The 16,463-nt window shown below is 32.9% G+C and overlaps 3 protein-coding genes across 9 annotated transcripts in view; all 3 read left to right on the top strand.

Moving 5' to 3' along the window:
* Positions 1–2,076, top strand: part of LOC105830905 (fibroblast growth factor receptor homolog 1) — a 53,488-nt gene extending 51,412 nt beyond the window's left edge. The window contains exon 11 of the mRNA XM_012670600.3: positions 71–2,076. Coding sequence (XP_012526054.2) covers positions 71–175 — 105 coding nt within the window. The 3' untranslated portion in view covers positions 176–2,076. The remainder of the gene's footprint in view (positions 1–70) is intronic.
* Positions 2,077–3,523: 1,447 nt separating this feature from the next.
* Positions 3,524–5,906, top strand: LOC105837415 (retinol dehydrogenase 12). 6 transcript variants are annotated; one of them, XM_036289560.1, is made up of 7 exons: positions 3,524–3,915; positions 3,990–4,092; positions 4,405–4,486; positions 4,634–4,935; positions 5,060–5,179; positions 5,343–5,553; positions 5,676–5,906. In XM_036289560.1, the coding sequence occupies exons 2-7, from the start codon at positions 3,993–3,995 to the stop codon at positions 5,821–5,823; spliced, it is 963 nt and encodes a 320-aa protein (XP_036145453.1). In that variant the 5' UTR covers positions 3,524–3,915; positions 3,990–3,992; the 3' UTR covers positions 5,824–5,906. The 6 variants fall into 6 exon arrangements, with proteins under 6 accessions (XP_036145453.1, XP_012537639.2, XP_012537640.2 ...); XM_036289561.1 differs by having other exon boundaries at positions 3,754–3,848; XM_036289559.1 differs by having other exon boundaries at positions 3,756–3,844.
* A 4,107-nt stretch (positions 5,907–10,013) lies between these two features.
* LOC105837414 (polycomb group RING finger protein 3-like) lies at positions 10,014–14,989 on the top strand. 2 transcript variants are annotated; one of them, XM_036289564.1, is made up of 5 exons: positions 10,014–10,251; positions 10,487–10,783; positions 11,939–12,084; positions 12,632–12,775; positions 14,929–14,989. In XM_036289564.1, exons 2-5 carry the CDS (start codon positions 10,507–10,509, stop codon positions 14,965–14,967), a joined length of 606 nt encoding a protein of 201 aa, XP_036145457.1. In that variant the 5' UTR covers positions 10,014–10,251; positions 10,487–10,506; the 3' UTR covers positions 14,968–14,989. The 2 variants fall into 2 exon arrangements, with proteins under 2 accessions (XP_036145457.1, XP_036145456.1); XM_036289563.1 differs by lacking the exon at positions 14,929–14,989 and adding an exon at positions 12,850–14,555 and having other exon boundaries at positions 10,016–10,251.
* The last annotated feature ends 1,474 nt before the right edge of the window (positions 14,990–16,463 follow it).

Genomic DNA, 16,463 nt, shown 5'->3' with positions numbered 1-16,463 from the left:
TTCGCAAACAAGCGACAAGATTTTTGATGATGCAATCTTGATATTTTACATTGCTTCTTCGACGTTGTAGGAATATTTGGATCTCGGCTTGCCTCAACTGGACACCCCTCCGTCCAGCCAGGAGTCCAGCGAGACGGAAGAGGAAGACGAGGAGACATTTCCATATCTACTGTGAGCCGCGCGGCGCTCGCGAGAAATGTCACTTGAATCTCGCATACCTGGGATAACTCTAGGTGACTCGTGAACCTGGTAGCCATCGGCGAGAACGAGTGGAGTGGAGCGCATAATGGGAAATAAGGAAACGAGGAATCTGAGAGCGTGGGATAACCGACTGACAAACAAGCAAACACGCCAAATAAAATAAATAAATAAATAAATCAGTATTTACCTGTGTAACGCGTAGAATTAAGGAATCGTGAAGCGTGTGTCAGTAAAACGATTTGCGTATCGCAGTACAAACTGGGGCATTCTGTGTTTTATTGGCTTTTTTTGCGAATTGATGCACGCCGGATTTCGGATCGAAAAAGGGACTGACGAAGGGGAAACCGAAAGGACACTACCTTTTACTACGCCTTCATACACAAAAAGCGAATTTGTATATTTCTTATAGATATTTGTAGATGTAAATGTAAATGTGCCATGACAGTGCCTTACCGAGGTGTCAGACAACAAGCGAAGTGACAAGTCTATCGTGACAGGGATATATTCGACCGTATGCTAGAACACGATGAATCGTACGCACAGATATGTCAAACGAGAACATAATATTGTGTTTTGTAACTAGTCAACTGTGAAAAATTGTATGTTTTCCTGTATTATAGTAGCTGATAGATTTTTAGCCGGTTTTTTTTTACGCGGTTAGCACTAACGGATCGCGTATTTTATATATTATATATCTCACGAAACGCGAGAAGAGAAATCAGCGAGAAAAAAGTCCATAGTACCATTGTAAGCTTTGTAGTTGTATCAGTCGCGATCACGATACATGTATAAATGGAAGAAAGGCGCTTAGAAGTAGATAATTTATTTCACTGTATACTAGTATCCCTCGAGTGTATACCCAGCGAGCAAATTTCTGTCCACAATGCGGATTACTAGCAAATTGGATTACTTGCGTCAATGTTAAGCTCGTATTTTTTGTTGACCAAGGCTGATATCTCATGTGCCCTACAAATTTTTGTATCAACAATCAAGCACCAGCTTGAAATATTAGCCTAAATCTGTTGACATAATTTATGTAATTGGCAGCAGATTGACAGCAGAAAGCATATGTCGAATATTCTACTCCAGTTTTGTTGGCAATCTGCATCTGTGCAGTAAATAATCTACTTGATTTCAATCGTCAAATATATTTATTGAATGAATATTGCTATAATTCAGCCAGCATTCTGCTAACAACATTGTATGTATATATGTCAAACCGTAGCAAACTTTCCTTGTAGAAATTTAATTCATTTTAAAGCAGTTCTAACAACGTCAAAGATTTTAAAATAAATTCCAATTTCTTATATAATATTGTCCGAATTAATATTTATTTTTTAATTAAAAGTTGGCTGTTGACCATTTTTGCAAAAAAATTGAATAGATATAGATTGTTAAACATTAACATAATTGCTTTTAATATTTGTTAAATAATTAATTTCTGGCCAATTTAATATTGTAAGTAAATAAGTTAAATTTCTCTAAGGGTTATATGACACCTTTTTATTGACAAAATTTGTTTGTAACGGTTTGTAGAATTTGTTCTTGGCAGACCTAGCCGTCTGGGTATACGCACGTCTTTAGGCTCTTTTTTTACGTAATCTTAAGATATTGCTCTTTTATAAGCATCTCTCTTGTAAAAAGTAACAACAGATTTACGAATTAGAAGGTAGTTTTTTAATTCATAACTTGTACATATGGTCGTTTATTTAAAGAGTATTTGTTATGAAATAGAATAAAATATCGAATAAATTAGCATTTACCTGAGGTGCATAGATTTTATGTATAAACCGTATAAAAGAATCATCATTAAATTCAATACAATGTGAATTTCATCACCTGAATAAATCGGTCAATCTGTATTAAATAAAAATACTACTTCGTGTTTTCATTAATACTCATTCCCAAATGCCCTCATCAAAAATATATTCAGCAATGCATTTATTTTTGCGTTATATCTCGTAGGAAAAAATTATGCAAAAATTACTACACAAAAAATTACATATTTTTTGTGAATAAATTTCTGCAGTTTTTACAGAGTTTGGTACAAAGTTTTCGCCTTCAAAAAACATTACATAAAATTCTGCAAAATATTCTGCAGAAAAATTCTGAAGGAGAAAAATCTGTACAAAAATCTATAAAAACTTTTTTCTATGGGATATATATATAATATCTGTGCTGGAAAACATCAAGACCTTGTAGATACTTAAAAGATTCCTGTCTTATTCAAAATGTCAAGATATTTTTAGATGTCCACAAAATAATTTAAAAGATATTTTTAAAACATTTGTCATAAGATACTCATTTAGAGATTTCTATCTTTGAGACATTTTCACAGATATTCCAAATGACATCTTAAAATGTTGCATAAAATATTTAAAAAATTAGGGAGTTTTCAATCCCGGGATTCTAGCTAAATTTGCAATTCCAAAAATACTCACAAGATTCAACACCACAAATCTCGAAAATTTCGCCGTTATACAAATATAATACTGAGCAGTATTAAATTGGCCAGTAATTAATACTTACTTTAAGTATTAGAAGCATTGCTGTTAATACTTTTAATACTCAAAATAAGTAATAATTACTTACTGGCCAATTAAATATTGCCCGGTACATACTACATTTTTACAAGAACGAGATTTCAAAATTAAGTGCTTAATATTTATTATCTATATAATATGTTTACAAAAATTTTTTAATAATTTTTTTTTAAGAGTTCTTATTGAATATCGCCCATTGCATTTGATATAGGACTATTATAAACGCATGCATGCTATAATGCTGTCTGTCGAAATGTATTTTTATTTATATTAATGTAGAGTCGGTCACTAAAAGGTTGCAACACACTTTATTTGTCGACAACTTTCGAAACACAGCTCTATTCGTGGAGCCGTTGAATGTATTATAATTGATTGAATTTATATGTATATAAGGAAAGAAGTAAATTGAGTAATTGCTTTTCTTAGCAGTAGAATAAATATTTTTCTCTGCAGATGTTTTAAAATTTATTGAAAAAACGTTGCAACTTTTTAATAACCGATTATAAAAAGTTGCAACTTTTTCCGATGAGTTTTTTTGTGTCTGTCTGCACACAGAAAAATATTTACCCTACTGCTAAAAAAAACGATTACTCAATTTACTTTTTTTCCTTATAATAAGTAACGGTTATTTTTAATGAAGAATATTTTCTTGCAAATATTAAAAATAACCATTTACTAGACCTAAATAAACATTTCTTAAATTTAGCAATTTTTTTCAGTGTAAGAGAATGGAAACTCTATTTAAGATCAATTTATATGAAAATCATGTTTTTATATAAAACTAATGACAAACCGGTTTTAAGACAAAATCAGAAGAGTAAATAAGTTTATGAAAATTAGTTGTGTTTGCTTTTATTCGTAGTGCGTGTATGTGTGTGTATTTATAAAAGTAAGTTACACCATCAGAGATCATCATATTTACTGGCAACCAATTGGTAACGTTTCGCAGAAAAAGTTACTTTATATTGGCTGCGTTCCGATATTTACTGTCAGTACTGAAAATCTACAGTATATGTGACGTAAACTGTAGATTTTCAGTACTGGCAGTGAATATCGGAACGTAGCCATTACTTTTGTAAGCAGTAAACACGATGACACAAGTAGGTAACGTTTGACAAACAACATCAAGCACATTGCGAAATCAAATAAAACATATTCAGTTAAAACCAAAGTGAGTGACTTCTGGAAATAGTCAATTGCATATTGATAATGTTGTCAAGTATTTTTCATGAAATGTGGTTCAAGCAAATGTGTACGAGCAAAGCACGTCTTGATGGCAAAACTGTTGTGATAACGGGAGCAAGTGATGGTATTGGCAAGGAGACTGCTAGAGATTTATACGCAAGAGGTAATTTTACTGAAGTGATAATTTAAGTTGTCCAAAACTTTAAAATTTACGTAGATATTAGCATATATAAAATGTAAATTTGTTATTGATCAAAAGACAGTGATTATACAAAATTATATTTATCACTGTCATATTGATTATACATAATGATATTTAAACAATGTTTTATAAGAGAATCACCTCGTCCCTTCACTGGAATAACTGGAATAACATTTTCAAATTTTTTTTATTTAGAACGTTATAAATTTTTTTTACAATCCTCTCAATAAAAAATACTCTTAAAAACATTTGTTTAAATAACATTTGCATTAGGCGCTAGAGTAATTCTGGGCTGCAGAAATATGAAAAAGGCAAATGAAGCAGTTGAGGATATAAAGAATAATCCACCAACAAGGTAAATATATAAATTTGTAAGAATTAAATTAATTAAATAAATTATTACGTTTTTAACTTTTTTTTATATAAAACTACATCTATCTTAATTAAATTTTCATGTGTTGAAAAAAAAACAGTAATGTAACCCGTAAATCGCTATTTTTAGGATCACAAAGGATGAATATAAGAATAACGTAGGCGAGCTTGCGATTTATTTTCTAGATTTATGTAGTTTAAAAAGCGTGAAAGATTGTGCTAAGAACTTGTTGACAAACGAAGCAGCTATTCACATACTTATAAATAATGCCGGCACGAGTGTTCCATACGAGAAAACGGAGGATGGACATGAAATAATATTACAAGTCAACTATCTTAGCCATTTTCTCTTGACACTTTTACTTTTACCAAAAATGCAATTATCTTCTCCCAATTGCAGAATAGTCAATCTCTCATCAATCGCACATATTAGTATGTAAAGTAATGTGATAGTGACTTTAAAAATAAATTAAAATGTCTTTCATAATATTTTTTTCTTTTATAATCAAAATTTTCATTTAAAGTAAAATTATAACAAAAACATTTTATATTATAGATGGCGACATAGATTTTTATGACATTAATTCAGAAAAATCTTATACGCAATATAGAAGTTATGCCCGAACCAAACTGGCAAGCGTCCTTTTCACTAAAGAACTCGCTCATCGATTGAAAGGTATAGGCCAAAAACATTATCAGTTTTAGAATAAATCATATTTATTCAATACTGAATAATTAATATTTAATCATTTTTTATGGTTATAGAATAAAAAAATAGAGTTTATAGTTAAAATTGTGAAAAGTTAAACCTAATTAAGTATAAAAATTTCAATTTTCAGAGGCAAATATTCACGGAATAAACGTATACTCTTTACATCCTGGTCTTATAATGACCAGCGTACTGCGGAATGTCCTCAATGCAATATTCCTAGGTACAGTTATTGATTTTGTTCTTAAATTATTTTATAAAAATGTTGAAGAAGGAGCACAGACAACAATATACTGTTCCGTGGATGAAAAAGCAGCCAACGAAACTGGATTTTATTATTCGTGAGAATAATATATATTATATATTACACGAATTGTTTTTATAGAGAGTATAATCATAATTTCGTATTTATAGAGAGTATAATCAATTTCGTATTTATAATTTTGTCTTTTACCTTTCTTAGAAATTGCGGTATTGCGACTGCATCTCCAAAGGCAAACGATCGTCAATATGCCAAAAAATTGTGGGATGTATCCTGTTGTCTTTTAAATCTGAAACCAGAAGAAGATTTTATCAAGTTTTTAGAAACCGTTTCACATCAAATGTTTTAAAAAATTTATTTAATCATAGATAAATTATCATAAAAATTTTTAATAAATAAAGTATAAGTAGTTGTAAAATATATATCAATGTATCTAATATAATTAATATATCTATAATAAATACTAAACATTAATAAATTATTGTTAAAATGCAATTATATTTCTTTTTTGAAACGCAACTATGTGTATTTTTTACAATTAATACATCTTATTCTGTGCTACATAATTGTTATAATAAATTTTTAGTATTCTTGAAGCTTGCTTATAATAATGGTATATTATTTTCATCAAATCTTTTGATATTTTTATTATTATTGCTTTACACATACAAGCGAGTTTAGTAAAAATTCCATTTGAATAAAATTTGTTTTTTAAATAATAATTGACTGAGTGCACGTTACCCAAAAATAATTCCAACCAATACGACTATTATGCTTACGGAAAATACGACGGGAAATAGTTAATGATAATATAAAACAATTCGTATTGTTATAAGAATTTTTTAATATTATTTTGAAAATATGTGTCATACTTGAACAAAATAAAACTGACTTGGAATGTTCTTTGTCTTCAATTATTTATCTTTTGTTTTAAGATTAATTGCACTTTTTACATAAATCAGTGAATCTATGAAGAATTGTGATTAATAGACACATCACTAGTTTTTCTCGCTTTTGCGGAAACTAACAGATTATTGTTGACTCGCGGTTTGATGTCAGTACCTAAACATCGGTGTCTAGACTTCGGCATCAGCGTTGTCATCGTAGCCGTTGTAAACTCTCCCATGAGAAATGCAAAAGGTTTATGCCCGCATCTTCTTCTCTTGGCAAAATTCTTACCAGCACATTGCGTCGCATCGAATAAACGGATCTAAAAATAAGAATATACTAAAATGGATAAAACACAGTCAATGCATTATTAATAACACACAGAAAAGAAAAAAAACAAATTATATGTGGAGTAGCAAAGACATGCGAAAATTCTTGAGATGTTTATGAATTCATTTATAGTTCTGTTATAAGATCTGTTATAAAAAATAATAAAGTTTAAGTTTCTCTAAATTCTAATTTAATTAATATTTAACTATTCAAATATAAAATTTGATTTTACGCACAGAGTATAGACTATTTTACTTAATTCTCAGAAAAATAACTTTACAAAGGTAAAAAGAATACGCCATAAATGCATGCATTCAAAAATGAAATCAATACAAATTATTATTAGTCAACATAATTACATAACAATGTACATATAAGTTTCGATCCTATATTTGGACCATCTTCAGTACAATCTTGAAAGAGTATAACATTGAAAAGTGTACAGATTAATCAATCTTTATAATGCTTAAAGTGTAACAAGTTCATTTTTTTAATTGTCCGAAGTGTAATGTACGTCATAATTATGTCAAATAAAAAAGTTTTAAAAATTCGAATCCGCCATGAACAAATAAGTATTATAAAAAAAAGTAAAACAAATTTAATGACAATTTAATCATTAAGTATATATGTATAAACACATTGTTATCGGAAAAAATATAAAAAAGGAAAAAAAAATCTCTATAAGGCAGGCGGAAAGAAAACATAAAAAGAAAATGAGAAATCTTCGCTCCCTCAGCCCTCGTAATTCGCTTGGTCTCTTGTCTTATTAATCCCATTGTGCAGGAGCCTTGTTCGGTTTGGCTCCCTCCCTCCTGGACGATCTTCCCTCCGACGGTCTGTCTGGTTCACAGGCTGGGCACTCGCGGCGAATCACCCCGTGCCGACCACATCCATAACAGAACAGGCCACTTTTGGGTCGGGGACAAGCAGAGCGCTTATGAACCCTCGATCCGCAATTCCAGCACCCTTGCGCATATCTCCGGCCCAAATCTGGCTCTCCTATCGATGAGTCCGTCTGGGTGTCCATTTCCTGTCGAGCAGGTTGATCCTGGCTGTGAACATCAGGATCAGTTTGTGTCGCCCGGTCAATGCTCTCCCGCGATTCTCGACAGGCTTCATAAATGTCGAGGCTAGTCTGCGTCCCGACGCTTCGCGTTCGAACTCGCTTCCGCGAAGCGTCTATAAAGATTCGGAGTAGGAAACTCAGGACCTCTCGTCGTAGACTCAGCAGCCACTCTATTAATTTGTCATCAGTGCTTTGGCTCTCTTCCATCTCCAAAAATGGTAAGGAATGGGACAAAAGTGATGATAAATTCTGATGAGTCGGAAAATGGATTAAGAAAATTAGTTTGAATTGACAAAATGATAGGACTTTAAATCTTTGGTGTGTACCTTCCCTATGGAAGTACCATCTAAGTTAACTCGTGTACTATGGGAAAGAGAACTTCCATGATTCAAAAGGGTCCATAAAACTTAGGCAAAAGTTTCACAGCAATATTCTGAACAGAGGAAGATACCGTGGGCTGTTGTCTCAATACTCAACTCCCCAACGCAATTAAAAATTCTGAAATTTATTTTAATTTGGCACAAACTTTGATGGCTTTGATAGCTGACTATTCTTAGCCATGGGTAGAAGAGTTTGGTTGAAACGTGGAGTGCTAGAGAAATATCAACTCAAGAGTTAATAGAAGCTAAAGATATATTTTGAAGTATTCTATTTCTCACACAGGTGACAACCACCAACCAGTCTTATTCTTGATACGTAATTAAGCGACGTACTTTTATATCAAATGTTACAAGAAACTCCGCATTCTTGGATAAGTATTCGATTTAATTCATATCGAAAAATTCAATCACCGCGATTGACAATTTTAGTAAAAGCTTTCACAAATAATAACTCTCAACATTTGATAATTTAGCCAAAAAGATGCATGCAAACCGGCGAAATCGGAACGAAAAATTCGTCGCAATTTAAGTAACACGTGTCAAAATTCCGTGCTCGACTATCATACAAAATGCCGTGAGGAAGGTACACAGATCAGTAAATAAATACTCCCACATACCGCGATAATGGTACTTTACAAGTACAGCAAATGTCTTGAACGATTACGAAACTGGCATCAACTTCTTCACAAAAATCTTGATGCTTGTTTCAGCAATCGACGGCTTCTTCGGATCTTCGGGTCCTTCGAATATCTTCGAGTCTTTCGGAGATAGCTACTTCTCTTGTGGGAGCTCGTATCCTCGCACTTTTTGGTACAAGTGCTGATGCAACATGCTCCGGTGCTCCACTTTATCTAATTATATCGCGTCCTTATTGGTCGCGGTCCTGTGACCCGATTCGCGCAAGGTACATGAGGCCGTTGCGTGCTTGTCGATCCTGGCGCGGGACTCAAATTCGCTTTGTCTTTTCTGATGACTTCCTTCGAGATTTCCTCGGGCACAAATTTTCCCTGAATCCGAACAGCCAAGTCCCGCCTTTCAGCTTGGTAGCTTGTCCGACGGGATATTGTCCATCTTTTCTTTCTTCTAGCAGGAATTTTTGCACGGCACGTGCAGAAAGCTTTCTCCCTCTTTGATTTATAACTATAATTATTATCGAACGGTATCGAGATCTTCACACCAAATAATAACATGATAAAGAAAGGGCGATACGACCTGCGTGCCCTCGCATTTAGAAGGAGTTGTTCGGAAGCGATCCTTCGGCAGTAGTTGTTGTCCTTCCTTCTGATTCTCTCTCGGGCACATGGCAAGACGTTAAGTTTTTATTACCAATTTTGGCTCAGATTATTAATATTTACTGAGTTATTAATAAATAAAATTGATTAATTAGACAGAGCGCCGCTGAAGTATATTAGAAGTGTACGTAATATATAATAGCATGAGACTCTATTATTTATTATACATTCCCTTAATTAAAACTTTATTTTAATTTTTTATATTAATGAATGTATGAATAAATATGAATAAATTAAATTAATAAGTAAATGGAGAAATAAATAACTATAACAAACAAATAACTAAATAAGAATAAATACAGTAGAAGTTATTTCGATTCCTGATTATTTTGAAAGTTTGTCATAGGTATAAAATAAGATTAATTATTATTATCAAAATAATTGTTTATAAACAATTTGTGTAAACAATTAATTTCTTAAAAAATTTTCAACATATATGTGTCATTCATTAGCATATAATTTTGATTTTTTTTCGTAATAATGAAGCTGTATCAATATCAAAAAACAAAATCATAATTTTAGGTAATAATAAAATCACAGCTAAATTGTAGTTGCACTGGTTCTAGTCGCTTGTTGCAGGTGGCGTTGCGATCAGTCCGCTTCATTCCGTTTTGTTGTCGTATGAGTAACGTTCCGCCACTGAGTTGTGTTTTTAGCAGATTTTTAGTGTAACTCCCTTAATTACGCAAGCGGGCTCGTGGATCGAAGCGCGAGAATGTTGCGGAATACGTGGATCTCCTACCTCGCAGGACTCCTACACGACGAGTAAGGAAACTGGCGGAGGCAGCACACCACGTCGTGCGATCACGCTCGAGATTGAGGTTAGGGTAACCAATAACCCACTTTCGCACTGTTACCTGGCGCACCGTCGCCGATCGTGGGGCCGCGTCCTTGTGCATTAGTAACTCGAGTCTTAGCCGACCTCGCGCGGTTTTTTTATGTCATTTGCTCGATCAGTCGCCTGTTTACGTTGTAGCGGCAACCTTCTCGTTCCGGTAGCCTTCAAGTATTAATAACCGTTTAATTAACGCATAACCGTTATATTCACCGTTCCAGATAACATCTCTCGCAGTTAAATGGTGATTATCGATGCCATGGAGAGAAGGATAAAGCTGAAAACTCTGAACAGTCACATAACATGCAAGATATGCCGCGGATATTTGATTGATGCTACCACGGTCACCGAATGTTTACACACATTCTGCAAGAGCTGTCTGGTGAAACACCTCGAGGAGAAGCACACCTGTCCGACATGCCAAATTGTCATACATCAGTCACATCCGCTACAGTACATCAGCTTCGACAGAACTATGCAGGATATTGTTTACAAATTGGTTCCTGATCTCCAAGAAAGTAAGAGCTCGAATGATATACCTATATTTTACATTAGTTTACATGATATATTTTTATATATTTCCAATTATTTTATTAATAATAGCGCATTTGTTTATTTAAAATATACATATGAATCAATAATTAATATTTTACCTAAAAATTCTCTAAATTGTTTAATTTGAATATAAAAATACAATTATAATTATGTTTTCAATTTTTGATCTATTTACTTGAATAACAATATTTCTTAATCAGAAAGTGAAAAGAAAATTATGTTAGGAGATAAATAAGAATAGGTTCATATACATTTTTACTTAAATATAAAGGAGACTGAAGCTTGTTGGCACAATTTTAGTACGCGATATTTTAAACAATTGTTGTGATTGAACTATACTAATGTGATAGGCAAAATCTTTCTACATTTTTATGCTAAAAATAATTTTATATATGATACAGTTCTATATAGTAATAAATAAAATATAAACATACTGCACTAGGCAACTTTGCTTCGATAACAGGATGAACATGTCACATATAAATTACCTATTGGTATCAACATATCCCTTCTTTACATATATTGATTTAAATTATTTTATTGTAACAAGTTACTTATTATTAATTAAAAAGATATGTGATATATTAACCAAAAATTTTTTAACTAATACAACTTATATTTATTTTCTTAAAATGAAGAACATTAACATGACAGGATAAAAAATTGATTTGTGTTCTTGAATTAAATTTTTCCTTTTCCATATTGTAATATTTGTATGATTTAAATAGAACTTTATAAGAATAGTATTATGTTATCGCAGAAATGATTTGCGATAACTTGTCCATTGTTTATTTTGCCATAAATATATAAAGAGAATGCATTATCAATTTACTTCTAATTTTGTACCAACATGTTGTCAATTAAAAGTTGAATTAAATTTTCTATATTAAGTTATGTAATAATGTAATAAAAAAATATGAGTACAGGAAAGAATATAACTGGAAGCTATTGTAAGCCAGACATTTTTGGAAATTAAATAAAAAATAAAGTAAATGAATAATATCTCTTAATTAAATACTATTATTATTAGTTCTTTTATTAATCTTAAGTATTTCGATTTCCAGCCTTTTTGTATCGAAGGACTTTCTCTTTTTAATTGTTAATGTTCTTTATTTTAGATGAAATCAAAAGGGAAAGAGACTTTTACAGAGCCAGAGGTCTGCCTTGTCCTAAAGACGTTTTACCTAACGCTGGCGAAATCGAGGAAGAAAAAGCCAACGCAGATGCACATGCGGAATCAGATTATCATCGTGCCGACGAACAGGTAATTGCAGTCTCGAAAATACAGGTTTACAAAAATAGAATATTGAGAATAAAGTTGCGAAAAATCTAATAAATTTATCGATTAATAACTACGACTAAAAATTTAATTCTTGATTATAATTGATTAAAATTTTTTAGTGAAATAAATCTTAGACATTAATTGATTAAAAAATAAATTGTATATATTTAAAATAAATCATGTAATTTTTGTTAATTCGAGTGATTAATTAAAAATAATTAACTATTGCCGATTAAAAAATAATAATACAATTTTTGAAATAATTAAAAAAATTTTTATAATCAAGTTTTTTTTAATTTTAATAATTAAATTAATCATGATTGTACTATTACTTATTTGCCATAGATTTTTAATCAATTACTTTAGCTAAAGGAAAACTTAATTGACTTAATTACACAAAATTGTTTGACAATTTCATTAATTCATTATATTAATTATGATTAGGTATATTTCTAGATTATTTTAGTTAATAAATAAATCAATTGATTATTGCCCAACATTGAATAAAATTAATGTATCAAATACGCAGGTTAACGTATGTTTGGAGTGCACAAATTCAAGCTTGAAGACTTTAAAAAGAAGATTTATCAGGTGTTCGGCTCAAGCTACGATAACGCATATGAAAAAATTTATTGCGAAGAAAGTTTTAAATGGCATGGAGAAATATAGAGATGTAAGTATATCTGGTGATAACTCCATAAAATATTCATTATTGTCATTCATTAATCTATTTATATTTCTCTGTAGATCGATATTTTGTGCAATAACGAATTGTTAGGTAAAGATCACACACTAAAGTTTGTCTATGTGACGAGATGGAGGTTCCGGGACCCACCCTTGAGGTTACAATACAGATCACATATAGATATGCAAGATTAATCTTTCTTCACATTCGAGATGTACAAAAATCACGAGAAATCTACTCCTTTATTTGTACGTTTTTCTAGTTACATTCTTGTCTTACATGTTGTGTAGTACTTACTTCTACATTTATATTCGCAAGGCATTTGTGTGAAATTTTAGAAAAGGATACTGATTCTGCAAAGTGGTACGCCGACTTTGAGATGTGTTATTTGATATTAATAATAGCAGAATCCCATTATTATTGTGTATTAGTAATAGCGGGATCCTACTGTTAAATCAAAGATTCATTCTTGTCATGTATTATATTGAATTTTAAGATATTATCTTTATAGTTACAGAGATCGATTTGTAAATTAAGATTTTCTCGTTAATACATTATGTCTGATTAAGTGTGATTTGTACAGAGAAGCATCGTGACGTCTCAAAAAGATTGAATGTATTTCTCCAATTCGCGTTACATACCATACATAGGGTTGGGAAATAACTTGATGGTAACGTCATTACCATTACTTTTTTGATAACTATTATTACTTGCAACAGTAATGGTAATGTTATATTTTACAGTAACAAATTTTATCGTAATTTTACCTTTACTTTTTAAGCATTATTTTATAAATATAAAATTTATGCTTATGGATTATGTTTCGATTAGCCAAAACCAATATAGGTATCATTGAACTGGTCAAACATTTTGGACAATTGGATGCCATTTTAAAGAAAAGTCATTAAAATTTAAAAAACCTAATGAACCACTTTCTAACTAATGGTAACAGTTGCTTTTTAAAATCAATAACGAGTAACAATAATGAGTTACTTTTTACAAAAAATCACAGTAACGTGTTACTTTTATAAAGTAATATTTCTACACAAATTCTGGTAATATAATATATTTCTTCATAAATATTCGATCACTTGTACAGATTCTGTGCCTGTGCATTAAGTTTTGGCTGAACTTTCCTCCTAATATGCAGAATCACGAACGAGTGAGACTTTTTACATTTTGCGATAGCGAAACAAAGCCATGAGTCCTCATTTTGTGAAATCGCGCACATTCTTTTTATAAACGCATACCCATCTTTGTACATAGAATATTTTTGACAGAACGTGAACAACGTTGCATATATAGAGACGCACAAGCTTTGTATTAGACAAATAAAAGAAATCAGGTCCGGATAATCGGGCCTTTTTAACTTTGTATGTTTTATGCGCCGTACAATATTCTAATTGCGTCTCAAGTTTCTCTCGACATCGGCTAGCAATTGCGAGAAAGAGAGACAGAACGAAAGTACCTATTCGGTGGTGAAATATTTTCACGAGATTTGCCATCGAACGGTGCCGTGTCAAGCGAAACATATGGCGCTCGTCGCTTGTAGTGAACGATCTCGTTTCATCCGACGATCGCTGACGAAAGATGTGATTGTATATAAATATTAGGAAATTGAAACGCGACTTTTTTTCGCGATGCAATGTAGCGATACTGCAAAGAACGCTAGAGCTTGTACGTTGTACGCTATGTATGCGCATCTCCATAAATTATTAAATAAATATGTTTTGTACAGTAATGTTGTCGGTACGACCGCTGCTTATAATCTTTAAGACAATTTATTAGGCAAAAAAGATTAAAAATAAAGTAGCAAATATGAATCAGTTCTTTTCAACATTATCTGTGAACATGAAGATATCTCAAAGGAGGAGCTGAAACAATACACTACAATTTAAATATTTAACATTTTGGTATTTATTTTAGCGCTCCAAGAACCGCCGCTTGACTATTCTTCCTAAATTTTTTTGGTCTAATAAATTGTCTCGTCTCTTTATTTCTAATTTTATTTGTCAATTTCACGAATCCTACTATATATTTTTAAATTTATCAAGCATTTATGAGAGATACAAATATATTTCTTGTTTTATTAAGAAATTAATTAAGTTTATTAAGTACACAAATTTTTTCTTTATTTACAGGAACACTTTTTTGCTGCACTGCTGCACTGGTGCATTTAGTTAAAATGCAAAAATATATATTTATCTTACTTTAACCAGAGAGGAACCTGAGAGCGGTCATCGCGTCATTTTAGGTGTTTTCATCTATCAGTGCCTCTATGTGCACAAAATGTGCACATTGAACTATGTAGTCAAATATCTATGAATCCCGTAGGTAATGTGTATGACTTTTTGGGTCTCTTGTATGCTATGTCCACATTTATTTGGTTTTGTTTCATGCTATACCCGTAAATTTTACAATTCTATGCATTCATATTTTAAATCTGTTTTATGCAAATGTGCATAATCGTGTTCTATAAATGTGCAATACCACATATACATGATATAAATTCAATTAATTGATTTGAGAAAAATTCACTCACCGATTGCTGTCGCTGCTCCTGCTGCTGATGCTGCTGCTGCTACATTCCTTTTCTGGAATACCGAGTTATTCCATGGATACAGCTTTCTGCTGACATCATCCTGCTATTCTCGAACCGCACATTAATAACGATCGTCCGATACTTTATTCGGCAATCCCGATATTACGGATAATATATCACACGAGTAAAACGTAAACTGCGCGCGAGAATTTCACTTGGCACGACCGTTACATTTGAAAAAATAAGTACAGCAAGACATACTGAACAGAAGTAAATCAATTCGCTCCCAGAGTTTTGTGTCTTTGTATGATTGCGCGACGATTAATAAAGTTTCATTATTGGCACGATCGACATTCTACCGAACGTTGCGTACACTTCACAAGCGAATACGCGCACACGAAAACTTTGCCTGGAACGAAAATCAACATGCGGAAGTGGCGTGACGTCACGTAACTTCGCGGAAACGCAGGCCGAGGAAAACCGTTCGAATGAAAACTACGCGCCGAGACACAACGAACGGAGATAAATTCGTTTCGAAAATTTCATATGCTCGCACGACGATTAGTAGCACTTCACAATTAGCACTCGCGATATTTTACAGAACGTATCCTCTTCGAGCAAACACTTGGCTCGAACACACACGCAAACACTTACTCGAGATCGAAGGCAAACGCACGACGCCGCGCTTTCGATCTCACGGCTCGCGTATCGTTTGCTAGCAGCACGACAGCACTCTCACCACAACACCGTACCTGCATCATACCGCACAATTCAATTCTGAACGCGAAATACGCACGGAGTCGACAGAGCGTCCGACCGGCGCTGGAGTGGCGTACATGACTGGACTGGAGCGCGGAGCAACGGAGCAACATGGCGGCAGCGGCGCAGGCGCGGCGAGTCAACCGTCTAGCAACGCCGAGTGGCGCCGACTAGCGCCGAGTACCGCCGAGTCTGCCTGCCAGCAGTCACGTACATTCCAGCGCCGGTTGGACGTTCTGTCGACTCTGAGAGTGCCGTCGTGCTAGCAAACAATACGCGAGCCATGTGAGATCGTAGCAGAGGTCGTATTCAGGTGCAAAGCGCGGCGTCGTGCCTTTGGTTTCGAGTGAAGTGTTTGCTCGAGGAGGATACGCA

Source organism: Monomorium pharaonis, chromosome 7 (assembly GCF_013373865.1).
Source record: "Monomorium pharaonis isolate MP-MQ-018 chromosome 7, ASM1337386v2, whole genome shotgun sequence".
NCBI lineage: Eukaryota > Metazoa > Arthropoda > Insecta > Hymenoptera > Formicidae > Monomorium > Monomorium pharaonis.
The sequence above is the reverse complement of the archived record's forward strand: the minus strand, read 5'-3'. Positions and strand labels throughout refer to the sequence as shown.

Excerpts from the sequence above, each read along its gene's own strand:
- LOC105837415 (XM_012682185.3), top strand. The coding sequence starts at position 3,954 with ATGTTGTCAAGTATTTTTCATGAAATGTGGTTCAAGCAAATGTGTACG. Across the intron at positions 4,487-4,633 it reads AAGAATAATCCACCAACAAG|GATCACAAAGGATGAATATA; the intron begins GTAAATATATAA and ends CGCTATTTTTAG. Across the intron at positions 5,554-5,675 it reads GAAACTGGATTTTATTATTC|AAATTGCGGTATTGCGACTG; the intron begins GTGAGAATAATA and ends TACCTTTCTTAG.
- LOC105837414 (XM_036289563.1), top strand. The coding sequence starts at position 10,507 with ATGGTGATTATCGATGCCATGGAGAGAAGGATAAAGCTGAAAACTCTG. Across the intron at positions 10,784-11,938 it reads GGTTCCTGATCTCCAAGAAA|ATGAAATCAAAAGGGAAAGA; the intron begins GTAAGAGCTCGA and ends TCTTTATTTTAG. Across the intron at positions 12,085-12,631 it reads ATCATCGTGCCGACGAACAG|GTTAACGTATGTTTGGAGTG; the intron begins GTAATTGCAGTC and ends TCAAATACGCAG.